Genomic DNA, 16,357 nt, shown 5'->3' with positions numbered 1-16,357 from the left:
TGAAGAGACCAATTTCTCCATCTTTCTTTGCGTGATATCTATCTCTTTTACTATGGTGATAGGTCTATCGTCTTTGTGCCATTTCTAAGTATTAGCCCTCATAAATTTGATTTAATAGCTGGCTTAGTAAAACATGCCAGAAAAATTAAGCATAAGTAAAAATAATTAAATAATTCTATTAGGACTGAACGATTAATTGTATATGCGATAAAATTGCGATGTGAATAAATTTGATTTTCTAATCGCATACATTACAATTTAAGTCATGTAACTTTCATAAAGGGCCAAAAAAAAAGAACTGACCAGACAAAGATGGCCTCAGGCAAAACCACGACAGCAGCCGACACTAAAGAAGCTTGCAGTACGTCAGTTGTGTGGAATTATTTGGGTTTTAAAACAGAGGATGCTGCACAGTGACAGGTATTGTGCTGTCTTGCTACTGTTGCTACCTCGCGAGGCAATACGACAAACTTGTTTCAACATTTAAAAAAAAAACATAAAGCCTTATATAACCGCATGGCTCAAATGGCAAGTAGCAGCGTATCACATCATCAACACAGCACCCGACAGTTAACCGAAATGTCGGAAAGCGTGACTCCATATGAAACTTCGTCAAAACAGCACGGAGAAATTACTCGAGCAATAACAGAGTTTTTGGCAAAGGGCATGATGCCCATCACCATGACCAAGCCTGGGTTTACAGCCTTAATTAATACACTGGATAAGCGGTACAGCATGCCGTCCCGGACATGTTTTAGTCAGGTAGTGATGTGTCGTTCGCGAACGATTCGTTCATTATTAACTAATCGTTTATATGACTCGGGAGTAACGAGTAGTCTCAGTGAGTGATTCGTTCATTTTCACGCAGTACCCTTCCTCCCCATATGACAGGCGGCTGCTGCATAAACTCAGTCAGCACGATAGGAAACAGAAATGATTAATTCATTTCCATGCAGTACCCTCTCTCGCCACATGGCAGGCGGCAGCTGCATAAGCTCAGTCAGCAGGAGAGGAAACAGTTTTGATTCGTTCACGAGTCAACTCCTCGGGTTACTGCTCCTCGCACAGGAAACAGTTTTGATTCGTTCACGAGTCAACTGCTGGCGGCTAAAAACACTGTGAGATCGGGATGTAGCCTAGCGACAGGATGTCAATAAATGATGTGGAAAGGAAGCTCAAAGAACAGCACAAAGACAAAGCAAGGCAAGTGTGATATTTGGAGAAGTTTCTCAATTGTCCGTGAATCTCTTTATCAATAGCCTATAAAATGACGTGTTTTCTCCTGCGGGACGGGAGAAGACACAAAATCAATGCATTTCTATTATTGTGCGGGCATAAATTCTCAAAGTTTTGCGGCTGCGGCCGGGAGTGTAACACACACGTTGCGGTGGTAATGGTCAGAAATTCACAAACAGTCCTGCACAGGGCTCTACTGTAGGCGGCTGTAGCTCAGGAGGAAGAGGAGGAAGAGCAGGATACATGTCGAAGCGTCCTTGGGCAAGACACTGAACCCCACGTTGCCCCCCCAGTGTATCATTGGGGGTATGAATGTGTGTGAATGATTAGAAAGCACGTAGTTATGTGTATCTTAAGACGTGCTGTATGAGTGTGTGTGAGTGGGGTGAATGCGGCATGTAGTGAAGCGCTTTGAGTGGTCAGTTAGACTAGAAAAGCGCCATACAAGTACAAGTCCATTTACCATTTACTGTAGACAGAAACGAAGGAGGAAATGAATGATGTCTTATTTGTGATGTTCATTCATTTGTCATGAAATCATAATTAATTCGTGGTCTTCGGTTTAGTGTTGTGTGTAAATAGATAAATGAGAATGTAATAATGTGAATAGATACTTTTGAAAATTATATCAACATATTGATTTTGTGTTATACTCTACCATAAAATAATAATAATAATAATAATAATAATAATAATAATAAGACACAATAAATGCACTATTTAACATTTTAGGGAACTTATTATTACTTTTTTTCTCACTTAATTGTGTTAATAATTGTCAAAATCAATGTGAGTTTTACATTCACTTGTCCTCTACCAGCTGACAGGGCTGAATGATCGTTCTCGTTCGTTAATTTGTCACGTGACAGCTACTGAGTCAGTGTCTCCTTTAAACAACAATGGCAGGGAGGATACAGACAGAGTCACCTTATTGTGTATTTGCTTTCCCAGGTTTTCACATGGTTTTAATTGTTTTTTTGTGTATTGTATTTTGTCAGCTCAGCAGAAGCAAACTATGTTGCCTTCAGTGTTAAGTGTTTAGAACCGTGGCCGTTTTGTGCCACTGTAGGGTTACAGCGCCACCTACTGGAAAAATTAACGAAATGATTCGTTCAAAGATTCGTTCAATTTACTGTTCAAGAGTAAATGATCCGAGCCAAAAGAGTCAAACCGGAGCGGTATAAAAAATGCAAGCAAAGACTGACTGCAGAGCTGAAAACAGCTGAGTTTGTCTACTATAACAAAAAGATATAATCCCTATATGTGTTGAAAAATACAAAAGACAAGGAACTTAAAAAAAAATAATCGCTTATTAAATCACAATAGCAATATTTTAGAAAAAAAAAAACAATTTATTTTTCCATATCGTTCAGCCCTACATTCAATCGTGAGGAAAAACTTAAGGAATCCCCTGTAATTTACATATCTAAAACTAATTCTTAATATGCATGAGTCTGCAGTTCAAAGAACGTTCGCTGAGCTTAACAAGCTGTTGCACCTGGCTGACTGGCAGAAACATGGCCCCAAAAAGAGAGCCGTTAGTGGAAACAAGGGCGAGGATTTTAAAACTCCTTAAAGAAGGTAATTCAATTCCGAGTATGGCAAAAGATGTTGATGGTTCCAAGTGAGCTGTGACTAAAATCTGGAGCAAGGAAAAACAAAATGGCAGGGTTGTTAAGGGGGAAACATGCAGGTCGACCAAGTAAGACGTCAAAAAGTCAGGACAGCAAGCTCAAAGCAAAATGCTTTGAAAATAGAGTGCATGACAACAGAAATGAAAACCAAATGGACAAAAACAGCAGTCTAAGTAACCATCACTAACACCCAAGTAGAAGAAAATAAGATGACAGTGGGCTAAAGAGAAGAGGAAAAGTTTAAGGTGTTTTTCCTGAAGATTTGGAGAATAAGTTGAATTGAATTCAATGGCAGACAATAATGAGAATAACTCTAATTCTGGCTAGCCAGCAGTTAGCACTGATAGCCTAGCTACCTCGAACACAGCTACATGAAGCTGGAGAGTAGTAGGAGCTGATCTTAAGAGCCTGCGCTGCTCGTGTGTAGTTCATGGTTAAATAAATAACTTCAAATAGATGCAGGATTGATGTTTGGATAACACGATTGGCTGATTGTGTATTTGAGAAACAAGTTAATATTGAATGTAGTCGATGAAACTGGTCTTGAATAGCAATGCAACATACATGATTGTTTACATGTTGGTGTAAGATGTTCATCATTTTTCTGTGTTAAACTATCATACGTTCAGAGAACAAGAACACACACTTGAGTGTGAAGTTACCATTTGTGTGGCGAACTGTGATGAATAAGATCGCAGGCTTTTGCTCTTTGCAGAACAAAATAAAAGATTTCAAATTAAATGTGCAGTGGAGGCAGTTTCACTCTGCACCACGCTACACAAACATTGTGTCCTTTGACGTGACTTTGACACTTTTTACTTGTATACCATTTTCAGCAGTGATGGAGACAAGTGCAGCAAGATGAGTCACTGAATGACAGAATCGACTAGATCCGTGTCCTGTTGCACTTTCTACTTTAGTCCAGGCAAAGTTGAATTTACGACAGACTAATTGTAAAATAATTTTTTTCAGCTGAGATAATTTCTATGAGGTGTCCAGAACAACATACTAAAAGTCCTAAGAAATCCTAGTTGAGGAAATATGTTAAATTCTCATTAATCCGAGATGTGTGCCAATAAAGCCAAATGGGGCTATTTTTTCCTTTACTCCTATCAAAGTGAAAATTTATACAATGAAAGTACCCATGAAAAGTAACTTTTTTTGTATTACAAGTTTCTTTGAAAATGAATTTCAATACGTGAATGAGCTTTACACTAATCTCAAATGCCCAAAATACGCACAAATAGGCTTCATTTTTTTCCTTTATTCCTACCACAATAAAACTTTACATGGTAAAAGTATACATGAAAAGTAACTTTTTGTGTATTACAAGTTTCTTTTGAAATTAATTTGAATATGCACATGAGCTCCACAGTAATTTGCATAGGCAGAAACACCATTTGTGACAAATACGTCGGCCCAATCTTCATCCATTCATCCTACTGCCAATAGGTGATGGCAATTCTGCTTTTAGATTGGCCTCTAACCTGAAAACTGCCTGGCTTGGTAGAACCTGCCAGGGGTATAATCCCCGCTGGTATAGTCTTCAGGGTCACAGAGGACATGTTTGTACGTTGGCATAGATACTCATAACAGATGTTCAGTGCCAGAGGTACCAGCAGAAATCACTGAGCTAGCAAAGCTGAATCTTTTTAATCTGTCTTTACTGGCCCGAGCAACAAACATTGAGGACAGTTTCTCTTCTTTTCACCATTCTTGTCCCATTAACCCTAACCTGTCAAGGCAGAGGCTTTCCTCCTTTAGTTATGCCAGAATTTGAAGTATATAAATTGGATTCAGTCATCTGACTGGTGTTTGACAAGGTGTTTTTACCTTGCAAGCACAGCTACCCATTCATTTAGCTCTTGTTGCCCATGTTAACTGTGCATGTTGTGCAGCAAAACCTTTGGCATATACATTTAAATCAATCCTGGGTTTTGCATATCAGTATTATTCAACTTTTAATGTTAAAGCAGGTTCTGATTCATATCAGTGAAATTTTACACCCCATGCAGGTAGCATCTTTCATAAATGTTTGTACGCTTACTGTCCTTGTCCGATGGTCTGGCAACTATAGAAAGAATTAGAAATTCTAAGATATAAGGTAACTACCAAAAGAGAGGATTAGCTGGAAACAATAAAGTGAGTTTGAATGCAAAGTACTGTGCCACATTTAACTCATTAATAATAAACTAATTGCTTTGAAAGAAGGATAGCGAAAATGCTAAGTGTTTATAAAGCTAATCAACATGAGGGAAAAACAACAACAACAAAAAAAAAAAAAACACATTCTCTTACCAGAGAGTAAAATCCCAGAAGATATACATTCAAAGACACGTCTCAGCGCATCACCAGGGCTGAGGGGAGCAGAGGCGCTACTAATGGCCTTCTCAACTAGTAGCTCCATGGCCTACATAGTAAGAACAGTAAAGATTACTTATGCGCTTCAAAAAGACAAATCAGTTCTCAGTACACACTTAGAAGGGATTTTAAGTAACTATTTGAAAGTTGCCAGTGATATTTGGCCTTCTCCTCATAAGAATAACAATAAAACAAAAAAAAAAAAATCACACTTTTACACCACAAATTCCTTTTGCTCACAGTGAAAAACTAATTCAAAACACAAGCTGTGACAGAAAATGATGAGACAAACTTTGCTAGTCTTGTCAAGTTGGTAATCAAAACACCCATCAAAGTAAGATCACTGGAATGCATCTGTCTATGCGCTGCTGCTCAGTGAAAGGTAGCGCTATCTGTAAGTTGCTGCAGTATTGTAGTATATGTAGATATAGCTGAAATAACCGCACAAACATCGTCTTTAACTTAACTGGACGGTGTGTTTTACAGATGACACAGCAGTCTATCAGCAGAATAGCAGCCAGGCAGTCTAGAAATGCTCTAAGTGACCACAACTTGACACGCACAAGTCTTAATGAAGAGAGATCGATCGTGGTGTTGGATCATGGTATTCTTATCAATACCCATCCCTCGTTCGGGGAACCTTTTCCAGGAACTAGTGTTTTTTTCGTGGCTCCTTTACTCGTCCCCAACCACTTTAACCAAAGGTATAAGGCCCTGGTAGGGGGCCCTGGTATGAGGCCCTGGTAGGGGGCCCTGGTAGGAGGCCCTGGTAGGGGGCCCTGGTAGGGGGCCCTGGTATGAGGCCCTGGTAGGAGGCCCTGGTAGGGGGCCCTGGTAGGGGGCCCTGGTAGGAGGCCCTGGTAGGAGGCCCTGGTAGGAGGCCCTGGTAGGAGGCCCTGGTAGGAGGCCCTGGTAGGAGGCCCTGGTAGGAGGCCTCAGCCTCAGGATTGAGCTCCTCATTAGCTTGTGAAATATATCAATTTTAAAGTTGAAATAATTGTTAGCAGGAATAGTTAACTTAGCCATTAATGCCTGCATCAATCATCATTGATTGAGCTGCACAATGAGCGGCAGATTCGAGCGCGCTCCAGACAGAATAAGGCTGATGACTCAGACTGAGCAGAACAGTAAAATATTCATATTGTTTCACAGCTGTTATGGTCAAAGGCATGAATAAAAACAACCAAACCCAAAGAAATGTGTCACATGAACGGATTTTAGGGTGGCTTGAGCTAAAGCGCACTTCCTGGTTTAACCGTCTGTCCCGGCATCAGTGGGGCAATGCTGCTTCAATGGCAGACAACAGAGGCAGTGGTGATAAAGAAGTGATGAAATATCAATCTCTGATTGTCCATCAGCAATTATACTCACAATTAAAACATCCACAACTCATTAATATGCGTTGCATAAACATTTTTTAATTAAAAGAGTAGAGTTGAACTTCCTGCTTGACATACCTATAGCAGCTATTATCAGCATAGACATGAACTGTCTGAGAAGAGCGATAAGTTTCAGTGGTCTTCAATTGCCTGATCTACCCTGTTTCTTAAAAAAAAGAGAAAAAAAAGCCTAGTGCTGTTTAAGTTCTGGATGCTGTTGGTGCAAATGCACCTTTAAAATGGTGTGTTTTCAGTTGAGGAATGGTTCTGGTTCTTATTTTCAACACTAATGAAAACATTTATGAATAGTGCACTGTACAGTATTTCTTCCAGTTAGTTAACAAATATTTAACATGTTCAAACAGCGTACTTACCCATCCAGGAAAAGATGACCACGTAGGGACTCGCTGACAGAGGTCTCTCAGTATTCGGATGGCGATCACACAGGACTGAAGACCGTTGGCTCTAGCCTTTTGATGCAATAAAGTTAGTTTTATGGATTGACCCAGAATGATAAGAGATGAACCAACCAAGTGAATGATTTCCATCATAGAGGTCCAAACACTACTGTGCATAATGGAAGCTCAAGTATAGTTTGATGTGAATAAGCCATAACCTTTTGCAATCAGCTGCCATTCCCAGTAGTCTTGTACCTCACAGTTAGTAAGGGATTCAAAGTTTGCAAGATGCACAAGAAATATAGACTTTTCTTGCCATCTTCTAAACCCTGACCCCATATTTATCAAGGTATCTCACAAACAGGGACTGAGAAGTAACAGTCCACCAGAGGGGAGAGTGTAGGGACTGAAAGAGCCAAGGAAATCTGATCTACTTTGCCCACGATTTTGCTCAACATGCAAGATCATAGGAAACTACTCAGATTCTCCCTTTTCTCTCAATCCCCATTCTACAAAAAGAATGAAAACAACATAAACGTTTGAAATACAGGCACTTTGTGCTAGTTATTGTGCAGCCTTATGGAGTTCATGTGCATAAAGTAGTTCTTAAAAAAGTCAATCGGTAGCGTACGGATGCCAGTTCTTTAATAGTATTGTTTTACCAAAGAAATTCAAATGAAATTAGATTCACAATGAATACATGGAACTGATCTCAATCAGATCCTTGATATAATAGGTGGCATCCTTGAAAATAGATTTATAATGCCTATAACATATATATGTGTGTGTGTGTGTGTGTGTGTATATATATATATATATATACATGTTGTTTGAAATAGTAAAGGTTTTCCTCTAAATGAAAAAAATAAAGACCAAATGTGCAAAAAACAAATAAATTATTCAACAAATGATGTATCTCATAAGGCTACAATAAGAAAGTAAAATGATGTTCCGAACCTGGAACCACTTAGCGTGGCGCAGAGCAGCCAGAGCGTCAAGGCATTTTTGCCTGTCCAAGACGTCCGCTGGGTCTTTCACCATACCCGAGGTTACATCTAAAAATGGATTTCAAGTGTCAAAATTGTGATGAGGAATGGGTGTTTGACCAGGTCAGTGAGGCTGGCAAAGAACAAAGACATTGCCACACATACCATTTTCTTTTCTTTCCATGACAACCTAAAACTAGTTCCTTTTTCTTTTTTTGTAACATTAAATCAACCTGACACCACAAATGGACACACCATGAAAATAAATTAATAAAGATTGCCTGTGTGCATCATCTGAAGTCATACTCTTTAAATGGGTATGAATCTGACTCAACACTGAAGAAGGCATAGACTGATGCGTTTGAGTCATACAATAACGCTAAATTGGGTTTAAGGTCACAAATAAGCCAACACCATTTTATCAGGTTATTATCATTACCTTTGGAAGATATCTTTGATTTACTACAGATAGTCTTTGCTCAATGTGTTAAAGGAGGGGTTTCGTGGCAAATTATTATTACTATGAACATAGAGAAAGAAAGCTAACTGGAAGGGACCTGATAAAAAGTGGTGTGGCAATAGTAGGTGTGGCAAAGCGTTTGGGATGAGAGAAAACCTTGGTCAAAAATCCTTCCGGAACTGTTGGGCCCTACCAATCCTCTGACGGGGCCAAAAGATCTACAAGTTTGTGTGTGTGTGTGTGTATGTACACATGTTCATGCTTGTGCGTGTCCTGAAGGATATCGAAGTCTTTGTGATCAGCTGTATGGATATACAACCCCAAATCAGAAAAACTTGGGACGTCATGATAACGGGGGGCAGCGACTTATTTCTTTTAATCATCAGTTTCTTGTGACCGACAGCAGCTAGGTTTCCATTTGCAAGTGAAGCGAAGAAGCCTCAATAATCAACCTGAGTAAATCAACCTGACATGTTTCCATAAACTAGTTTGGAGAGGACGGCAGCATAGGCTACACAACTAGTGATAGTAATTCGAGAGAAAAAAGTCGTTGTCCCAACTAGAAACAAGGAGGAAAAAAACCCCAAAAGCAGTAGGCTTCCACGGGATCAAAATGGAGAGCTCTATTGAAGAGCAGGTTTAATCTCTGGGAATGTCTGACATATCAGAACTGAGGTCAGTCATGTGAGGCTGACTCAGACCATAGGAAGCTGAGAAATCCTGGGAAAAGGTTTCTGTTTATATTGTTTCTATTCACTTTTTCTTATTCACATCTCCTGAATGCAAAATGAAAATGGAAACCCAGCTAACATGGACCCAAGATATTTCATTTACTATCTCTCTCACTTCATTCAGTAATATAGATTTAGTTTTGCTTTTCAGGCCTGCAACACATAGCACAAATGCTTTTCCCAGTTTGTAAGTTCTCAACCCTTCTGGGGGGGGTTAGTAATGTGTGTTGCATTATCTTTTGCTTGAAGGCTGCATCAGCATCTTCTAAAATCTCTATGTGCTTTTCTGCATAAAGGCTACCGCCAGAGAAGCCTAGTGAGCGTTGCCATGGCACCAACACAGCTGCATGACATCAACATGCCTGGCTTTTGGGTGGGCTTTAGTCCAAAAAAAAGATGTGGGATACTGATAAACCTGATCACAATCCACGTTTCCACTGTGTGACGGTCCATTCCAGAGAATTTGAAGAACCCCCTGAACAGGGTTGACCCCATCCCTCGCCCATGAGCTATTAAAAGATTGTTTGCGTTTGGAAATCATGGATGTCTAACTCAAGCTGGCATCTTCGCGCATACTGCACTAAAATTCCGATGGTTCGTTCCATCATTCCATGATGCGCTCTGCAGTGGGAGAGAGATGAAGATTGGTTTGAAATATTTTTTCCTCGCACACACTGAGGAACTTCTGTTAGTTACAGATTCAGTCTTTTCTCCCAGTTTGTGATTAGAATCCCCACCTGTTGTAAATAACATCACTTACATTTGTTTAAACCTCGATGTATGCCACCCCTGCTTCTGCTGTCCCACCCGTTTCTGAAATGTGTTGCCGGCCTGAAATGGCCTGGACTGTATACTTCAAGAGATATTTTGGGCACACACTGTCTTTGAAATAAAGGCCAAAATAAATGAGGAACTTTTAAATTAGCATCATCCATACCATCCAACTTCTAATTTGGGGTTTGTGTCACTCTGTGTAAAAAGATATAGATTGCTACAAATATGAAAAAGGAGGAAGCAATGGTTGCTGAAGAGACTATAATATATGACAAATATCAGAAAACAAAAAGTGTTAGATATCACTGCATGCACACCTAACATGAGTAGGCTGGAATAAGACCCCAGGAGTCATTGCTTACGAAAGGCTGTGCTCAGGTGCAACCAGAGATTCCTCTATGGTAAACTTCTCTCCAGAACTTTTAACAATACTCCCCTAAGAATAACTTGGAACAATCACTTTCAATTTCATAACAATGTGGCTCCTGATTAATCATAATCTTTCAATCGATTCAAGAGAATATGGTCCATATTTAAATTATTTGTCATCTTTCCAATGTCAGTGATATCAAAAAACAAAAACTTGGCGGTCTTTGACTTTAGCTTAATCAGTCTTGTATTGTTAGCCACATTATGAGTCCTATGTGTGTAAAAGAAGAAGTCTGTCAACTCAGGGGAGCACTTTATACAGGGGGCTTAAGCATGGTGAATTGTTCACCAGCAAAAGAAATCTTTGTTTCCTGTGGAAAAATTACAAGTTTTACCTTCAAATCTTAATTTGAAAACGGACTGTGGAATTTAAGGCACTTTTACAGTAAAATTACTGTAAATTAAACTTGAGGTATAGATATGCCTCCTGTTAACTACTTATTTGTATTCTGCAGGAAATATCTTTTAAAAATCTAATTCAAAAGAAAATATGGAAAAAAGATGCAGATCATTTCATTAATTATAGCCAACAATATAACTCCTGGAACACAGGAAACAAAATAGAGTCTCGCCTGGGAATAACTAGACTTAACACAATGCAAACACTGATCATGCTTTGTCCAAAGGATGAAATATAGCATCTGAGAGGTAGGAGTTATAGAACAAAAGGTGTAAGAGCAACACTGCTGGCACTGGTCTCTTTCATCTTTTTCATTTCACACAAGAGGCAATGTGCCCTATATAATAGGAAAGAGTATTCATTGGGAAAATAACTAAGTTGGGGGTCTCTCATGGGCTTTTTAGACCAAAAAAGTAATTTAGTAATCCAAGATTAAATTGAAAAACAAACAAGGACAACAAAAAACTAATGACAATCTGTTGTTTAAATTAAGATGATGGACAGTGCAAACCCTGAGGGAAAAAGCCCACAACTACAGTTATTTAATATGAGAAACTTTTACTCTCTTGACTTCCTATTATTATTGAAATGGTTCATCCATTAAGAGACATTTGCACCGATGACCCAATTTAAAACCAAACAAACTCGTTGCGGTGTGCCAGCAGGACAGTGCTCTTAAGGGTATCAACCAACATTCTGAAATTGATTTTATCAAGAGATAGAAAAAAGACAAGAAAGAGGGAGCAAAGGAATAGGTTGTGATGGGTCTCCCAACCTCCATCCCGGCCATTTTCCTCTCTGATGACAGGTGAAGTAAGTGTGATTGTCACTTCCATCTTTGGCTCGCTACAGGATGACAGAATGATAGCTGCTTCCTGAATAGCTCCCTTGACCTCGTATTTTTCTGGCGTTACCACCTGGGGGAAAAAAAAAGAAGAGATGTAGACATAAATGTGACAAAGTTCATTCAAAGCCTATCTAACAGCTTAGGTGACCGTCATGTATAGAATTAATAGCTTAATATGAGTTAGTGTTATGGAAAAAATAGCCTAATGATTGCATGCACTGCGCAGTGAAACCTGCTTAAACCTAAATAACGTCACTATCTGCGCTAGAAAACATTCTTAGTGTACTTTTAGCTGAGATGGACATGAATATTCTATTTAATCGGAGGCAGCCACTACAATTATCACTTTAAAAACAACATTTGTAAAGACAATACTGTTAGTTGTTTGGGGAGGTGCTCCACAATGCAGGTAAGGAGGCTCTTTGTGGGCTTCTCAGAGCAGAGGAGGACCAGGCTGACATTCTTGTCCCCACGAAGAAGCAAGCCTTTGGCCAGGACTCCAACCCTCATCACCCCCTTAAGGGCTCTAAGTAGTTGAATAAGGGAGATGAGAAGGGAATAATGTGTAACATGTCATTCTGAAAAGGCAAAAGATCCTCATATGCAGAGTTTCACAATTGTATAGAGAGTTGTACTATGTATTTGCATTTCTAAATGAAAAGATAATTAGAAAACAAGAAATATTACTTTGTTTCTCCCATAATAAAAAAAAGAAAGGCTTACATTTTATAACACATTAATACATTATTAACCAAACGTAGACACTCATTTGTGCCTGGAACACAGCTGTACTCGCCCCCCTCTTTGATGCCAGCCTCATTTAATTGGAAAAAAAATATTTGCAAACATATTCAGGAGCATTCATTGTGCAAACTGCACTAAGAGTGAGGAGACTTAAGAGAATCTTTCCAAAAGTTGATGCACAAAAGCAGAAATGGGAAACTTCAGCAGTTAAAATCTGACACATTTTTATACACCTTGCTAATCGTAATCAGGTTTTTTTTCTTCAACAAAACAGATGGCTAACTCAAAAGAATAAAGATCATGATAATGGTCACCTGATCTCTGGTAGACATTAAATTTTTCTCTGATATTTGGCAACGTCAGCTAGTTTTATTTGCATCTTCTTCCTGAAGTTTTTTTTTCTCTGGCTAGCAAACGCTGTACATCTCTCAGCTACAGCTCTCGACCATAGCAGGGGATTGGAAGATAAATCGACTGGCAGCTTGCCTTTTGACTCAGCCCTCCCTTCACCATGGCAGACCAGAATAGCAGCTACATGCATTTGAAATCCGTGGCATTGGGGTGTTGAGTTTGTAGTTAGGCAAAACATGCAGCATCAACAGTGACTGATCATGACATACAACATAGTCAATGGATCTAAACTCAGCTAACAAGTCAATATCTGGTTGCAGATTTGCTCCATAATAATTTGTCCTGGATTACAGCATTTTTCTGTATCTCTTCCTTCACTGATGCCACTCCGTCTGCATTTTGTTTTCCTGTTCAGCTGAGTAGAGGGGTGAGTCAGTAATATATTCATGCAGCCATGTGTTGGTGAAACATAAACTGCCTTCCTGATATTCCCACCGTGTCCTTGTTGGTGCTCTAATCTCCATCCATTTTAATTGCCATGTTATCTCACATTTCCCACGATGATTGAGGGGAGACAAGGTTTAAACTTCCTCCTCATCCCGTCTCTCCAACCCATTTTTCCCCCCAGCCCTACATCCATGTTCTTATTCCAGGCATTAGCTGAAATTTTGAAGACTCTTGAAAAAGTCTCAGAAGTACCAGCAGTAGTTATTCTAGGGGCATAGCCCCCAAACCAGAGGGAAACGCACCCCCCTTCAAAAATGAAGTGATTTAACAGAACAAAGCCCAGCAGAAATACTTAAGAAAATACATAAGCATAATATGACTGCATCAAGTTTCTACTGGTATGGCACATTCTAAAATCAAATAATAATAATAATAATCTCTCTAAAATAAAAAAAAATAATAAATAATAAAATAAAACTAAAATAATATTTATTATTAAAGTACAATTTAACTAAAATGGCATCCCTTGTAGGTCTTTAAGAATCTCCATCCATTTTCTACACACTTAATCTGTCATTTGGTTCGTGGGGGGGCTGGAGCCCGGGTGAGAGGCGGGGTGCACCCTGGACAGGTCGCCAGTCCATCACAGGGCCACACAGAGACAAACAACCATGCACGCTCAGACTTACTCTTAAGGACAACTTTAGAGTCACCAGTTAACCTAACATGCATGTCTTTGGACGGTGGGAGGAAGCCGGAGAACCCGGAGAGAACCCACGCATACACGGGGAGAACATGCAGACTCCACACAGAAAGGCCCCAGCTGGGGATCAAACCTGGAACCCTCTCGCTGTGAGGCAGCAGTGCTAACCACCACACCACCATGTAGCCCTCTTTAAGAACCTATTTTGTCAAATGACCAAAACTAATTAGACAGCTGTTCCATGCTCCACTGATAGTAATGATTTGATTCTATAACTAGGCTTTGCTAAGATAGTCTTGATAAACTGTGCAAGTCACTACCTCAAAGAAAAGCCTTTGTTTTATGATGGGAAAACAAACTCAATACATTTGATACATTTCTTGTTATTTTTACCGCACCTGTCTTTGGATGATTCTTTCTTCTCTTTGTCCTCTTCCTTGGCATTTTCCTGGTCTGTAATTATGTCAGACACCAGTTTGAGAGCACGTTCTGTGATGGATACAATTTTCTGGATAGACTGGAGCTCATCTTCTGAGGGGTAAATAGCTGCATGCTTGGTCATGACATAGCGATCATCCGAGGAATCAGGACGACGTGGGGGCTGAAAAACACAGACATACATTGCATTATAAATACACATCGTCTTTCTCTAATGTTGTGACTCATGACTGTAACAACTTTGCTGACTCATATTTCTAGTTCTTCTAAATTAGTGACCTGCTGATTCGAATTTTTCTTCAAAGAACTATAACAAATCATCTCTTTAAGCTTTTGCTGTAACTAAAAATTTTATCTGTGTTCATGATAAAAACACTGACTATAAACAAGGGGTTGTGAGAGGTCTACCCTACAGAAGGGTATCCAAAACATTTCTAAGATAATTAAGAGTGTTTGATCAGCCAGAGGTACTGTACCATACCAAAAAAGCGTAGTAGGAGCAGTGTATTATTGAAATATGAGCAAACACAGTACATAAGCAGAAAACTGAGTTTGCACTTATCAGACAACCTCAAACCCTCCTGGGCAAGCTTTCTTGACTTTTGTTCCATTGTTTCTCAAGATGATCTCACAATGCTTCAGTGATGTTAAGGCACGGGGGCTCTGGCTAGGCCTGGGCTGTAGGAAGAATTCCTCACTGCTAAAGACCTGTTACAACTGATTTTCAGTACAAGTCTTACTCAACCGTTTCTCTCCATTCCGCTTTCTTCAGAGATGTGGATCTTTGTTTTGCCTCACTATTTAATTACATTATAATTGACCTGTTATTGTTTTAATGCGTCTAAAGACGCATCTCTGTCTCCTTCCAAGACAAAATGACGAGATATGACATTTAATACATTTTAGCCAATAATGGCAGCAAGGAATGAAATGAAAACATTTTTCTAAGACTGATCAAAGTGTTCTGATGTATAAAAAAATAAACAAGGACGAGCATGAGGCTTCGCTTGACACAAGCTTTACCCCTTGATGGAAAATGTAGTTTCAATTGGAAAATCTAACTAAAAAAGTTGATCATTTTCCTCAGCTAATTCTAATCAAGGAACATTCAATCTAATACTCATGGGTTATAAGGGCTAACATGGGCTACTCTCTATGATGAAAAAGAAACGATGTCAAAATATTTCAGACAATACTGCCAGACGTGGTAAGTCAGTTTCACTTAAAACCAAGGAAGGAGGATGAAGAAGAAAGAAGACGTGCTTCACAGTTCTGGCATTCAATGTTAAGGTTTTGGTGATGTCTGCCCAAAGTTTGATCAGACTGGCATGTAAGTTAAGGAGGAATCCTCTCAGGACATATTTTTCCTCTTCATCTTCTCTGTGACTAATGACAACACTTTCTCGGTTACGCCTCCTGACATTGTCCACCTCCCAGAGGTATTCTACTACACATATCAAATACATAACCTCTCTGTCTTTTTCCTTTGGGTTCCTTTTACTCTAATTGTGAGAATGCTGATTCAGCAACAAACATCTTAGCTGTTCCGTACATTTTTGGGACTATAACTACTCCTGCATACTTTCACCGATTTCAACCATTTTGGTATCAAAACGTTTAGCTCCTTCATGAGATTTATGCAATATATTTTGGTATTTCAAACTTTTATACTTTATAAAATATCTAACTTTTATTCAAATTTTCCCGTCCATCAATTGAATGGAAAGTGATTTCAACTCAATCTTGATATGAAATCAATCTTCCACTCTGCTACATATTATGCTGCTGCCATTTTAACTACTTCTGCAATTTTTTCTCCCACTATTTTCAGCTTTTTTAGCATGGTCAGCTATCCCCATTCAGCTCATCAGAATTCTCACAGCTGTTTTGCAGGAACAGCTTTTTCTAGTTTCAATTTACTTTTTTGAAAGTAAATACTCTTTTTTTTTTCAACAATATAATTTCCCTTCTGTATTAGTAAAGTATTATTCCACACATTTTTGCTAACCTGTCAGAAAACTAGTGTTACACTCTCTTCA

At 39.1% G+C, this 16,357-nt stretch overlaps 1 protein-coding gene across 3 annotated transcripts in view; it reads right to left on the bottom strand.

Moving 5' to 3' along the window:
• zfr (zinc finger RNA binding protein) overlaps positions 1-16,357 on the bottom strand; it is a 42,415-nt gene that overhangs the window by 4,430 nt on the left and 21,628 nt on the right. For 2 of the 3 annotated variants that reach the window (XM_072388592.1, XM_072388593.1), the window contains exons 13-18: positions 14,279-14,481; positions 12,011-12,161; positions 11,564-11,705; positions 7,966-8,063; positions 6,985-7,080; positions 5,169-5,280 (exon numbers count right to left, since the gene is read on the bottom strand). In XM_072388592.1, the coding sequence (XP_072244693.1) occupies positions 5,169-5,280; positions 6,985-7,080; positions 7,966-8,063; positions 11,564-11,705; positions 12,011-12,161; positions 14,279-14,481 (802 nt within the window). Of the gene's footprint in view, positions 1-5,168; positions 5,281-6,984; positions 7,081-7,965; positions 8,064-11,563; positions 11,706-12,010; positions 12,162-14,278; positions 14,482-16,357 lie in introns of those variants that run through there. The other variant, XM_072388594.1, reaches the window with a different exon arrangement.

Source organism: Leuresthes tenuis, unplaced genomic scaffold, assembly GCF_036924035.1.
Source record: "Leuresthes tenuis unplaced genomic scaffold, fLeuTen1.0.hap1 SCAF_6, whole genome shotgun sequence".
Taxonomy (NCBI): Eukaryota; Metazoa; Chordata; class Actinopteri; order Atheriniformes; family Atherinopsidae; genus Leuresthes; species Leuresthes tenuis.
The sequence above is the reverse complement of the archived record's forward strand: the minus strand, read 5'-3'. Positions and strand labels throughout refer to the sequence as shown.